The 2,980-nt window shown below is 40.2% G+C and overlaps 1 protein-coding gene across 1 annotated transcript in view; it reads left to right on the top strand.

Annotated features, from left to right (window-relative positions):
* LOC104507893 (tyrosine-protein phosphatase non-receptor type 13-like) overlaps positions 1 to 2,980 on the top strand; it is a gene marked incomplete at its 3' end in the record, with an annotated part of 46,050 nt that overhangs the window by 9,079 nt on the left and 33,991 nt on the right. The window contains exon 3 of the mRNA XM_010149325.1: positions 405 to 574. Coding sequence (XP_010147627.1) covers positions 405 to 574 — 170 coding nt within the window. The remainder of the gene's footprint in view (positions 1 to 404; positions 575 to 2,980) is intronic.

Raw genomic sequence — 2,980 nt, forward strand, 5'->3', positions numbered from 1 at the left:
TATTCTAACACTGAGACACCATATAAATATCAAAACTTCCATTCTTATTATAGTAATTAGCATTAATGGCATGTATGCTAAATAATGTGATCATCTTATGTTGACAGTAACGTGAATGAAACCACCTGAAGACAGGAGAGCTTGTGAGTATTTTAGCAGGCTCTTCCTGAGCTTGCTGGTATGAATAATAGCCAAGAAAGAATAGTCAAAGAAGATAGGTGTTACTCGTTTGTGTGATTAAAAACTGTGGTGGTGGCTGTGGTTATGAAGCACCATAGGTGGAAAAGGACGTGTGAATCTATTCCATTAATAGTATGTAGGCTGATCCTAAATGTGTCTTTGAGCAAATAGCATCAAACAACACTGCTTTAATTTCAGATTTTTTTTTTCCCATTCAAATACAGCTGATCCTACTGCTCTGGGATTCATCATTTCTCCATGGTCTCTCCTGTTGCTTCCATCTGGCAGCGTATCATTTACTGATGAAAATGTCACTCAACAAGACCTGCGAGCGTTCACAGCACCGGAGGTTCTGCAGAACCATTCTCTATCATCTCTCTCGGATGTTGAAAAGGTACAGTACCTCTTCCTTGGCAGACAGCTGTTGTCTTTTGCTGTTGATCGTTTCACAAATTAGCTTTAAACTCTGTTTCTTGATTTGTATGTGTAATCTTTGATTTCTATTGTAAGACGGAGAGGGATCCCTCCTACTTTGTAACAGTGGAATAGTAATTGTGGTTTTACGCACTTAAGAAGTGTGTGTGTGCTGCCAACAGCCATACTGGGGCAATGGCAGCACAGAATGACTGACCATCAAACTAGTAGCAAGCAAAAATTTGCCGCCTTTTATCTAAAATATTTTGGTGGCATCAATAATACTAATTTTTTCAAATTCTTTTGGCAAAATGCATCTGAGGGGTAAGCAAAGGAATTACTTACGCAGCCCAGGGCTTCAAAAAAATGGGATATTCCTACATTCATCACAGGAAAAAAAAAGTATGTTTTAATTAACATCAGTATTCTTCCGTTGTGTGCAAAATTGTTCTTTTCCCTCTTTTTAACTCTTCCCCAGGGGTAAATGGTCAGGCAGGTAGGGTTTGTATGTGTGATCTCCTCCAGGTCATTGATATGCACAATGTTGTTCAGCCTGGAGAAGAGGAGGCTCCGAGGAGACCTCATTGCAGCTTTCCAGTATCTGAAGGGGGCCTACAAGGGTACTGCGAGAGGACTTTTTACAAGAGCCTGTAGTGATAGGACAAGGGGAAATTGGTATAAATTGAAATCAGGGAGGGTTAGATTAGATGTCAGGAAGAAATCCTTCACAGAGAGGGTGGTGTGGCACTGGAACAGGTTGCCCAGAGATGTTGTGGATGCCCCATCCCTGGAAGTGTTCAAGGCCAGGCTGGATGTGGCTTTGAGCAACCTGGTCTAGTGCAAGGTGTCCCTGCCCATGGCAGGGGGGTTGGAACTAGATGATCTTTAAGGTCCCTTCCAACCCTAACCATTCTATGATTCTATGCACAGTCAAAATGGGTAGCTTCTCGAATCTTTTCTTGACAATAATTTGTTGCAAATGGTAACGCTTTCCCCAGAGAAACACTCCTGTGTGAGTAAGAAGGAAGCTGATCTGTATTTCCATCTCCTCGGCTTCCCTGGATTGCAAATCCTTAGAGAAGGAAGCTAGCCACAGCCAGTGTTGTGATCTGTGAACAATTAGGATGTTTCGCAGTCTTCCTCCAGGAAGAACAGCAGTGTGCTTATACTCCAGAGGAAACTGGAGTTGGCATCGATTGCTGTTGTGTACACAAGGACTATTAAACCATGTTTTTCTGTGTTGAATATTTTGTGTTGCAGCCTTTTTCTTCTAAACTTTGTATATAGTCATTTTTCTTTGGGACAATATCACCAAATACCTACTAAAAAAAAATGTTTCCTCAGTTACTCTAAGCCCTTTAGACATCCTCTTGTCCTGCAGTATAGTTAAAATTAATGTTATAATTAAATATGCATATATTTTTATCTATGACAAAACTATAAATGGTTAGCAACCTAGGCTGAAAGTTGAAATAGAGGAGCAAAGATAACACTGACATTAATGCAAGTTTGGGATCGGTTATGTAGGATGCAGCTGCCAAGCTCTGTAGTCATACTGTTGGAATTTTGTCTTCATTAAGAGAGGCAGCACTGTTGAAGACAGTAATGTTACTTCAGTGCCAACTCTGTAGCTAATATACAAAACAGGCCTTTAAAAGCATCAGAAGAAAGCTTTGAAATGACATGTTTGTGACCTTCATCAGAGCTGATTACATTCCTTATTCTCTGACAGTATTCATTCAGTATGTTACTTTTTTTCCTTCTTGAAATAAATAGAGAAGTGTTACTATTAAGTCATGATATGCTGTTTCTTGATCTAAATTTTTAGGAAGGAAATTCTCAGAGGGACCAGTGTGGCCTGTAAGCTCCAGCACAGAGCATATCAATAGGCGATGGCCGAATACTGGCATTCTGCACATATGCAGTGCTGATTAATCCTCTCCAATTATGGCTGCGTGTATTTGTTTCATGATACCAGTATAACCTTGCTTGCTGGAAGGTGATGACAAAATTGAGACTCTAGTATGCGGCAACTGAGTTGCTGTTTTCATTGGGAAACAATTGGATGTGCAAATAGACAAGCTTTGGCTTTGTTTAAGCAAATTACTCATACAGTTGCCTATAAATGAAATAAACCCCTTTAGCTTATCATACTGAGCTTTTGCATTAGGTTGAAGCTTCCGGCTTTGAGCTTGAGATGAATTAACCTGCTTTGTGTTTGAACTCTTCTTGATCTCTGCATGTGTTTTGCACACACGGATGGCATGCAGTTAACTCTCCTGATAGCCTGGGATAGTGCAGCCTTGTCCTAGTATGGCTTTATTAGTTGGGTTTATTAGGGCCAATAAATAGCTTATATGTGCATGCTTCTGTTTGGACTCTTTCC

Source organism: Eurypyga helias, unplaced genomic scaffold (assembly GCF_000690775.1).
Source record: "Eurypyga helias isolate BGI_N326 unplaced genomic scaffold, ASM69077v1 scaffold13333, whole genome shotgun sequence".
In the NCBI taxonomy this organism is placed as follows: domain Eukaryota; kingdom Metazoa; phylum Chordata; class Aves; order Eurypygiformes; family Eurypygidae; genus Eurypyga; species Eurypyga helias.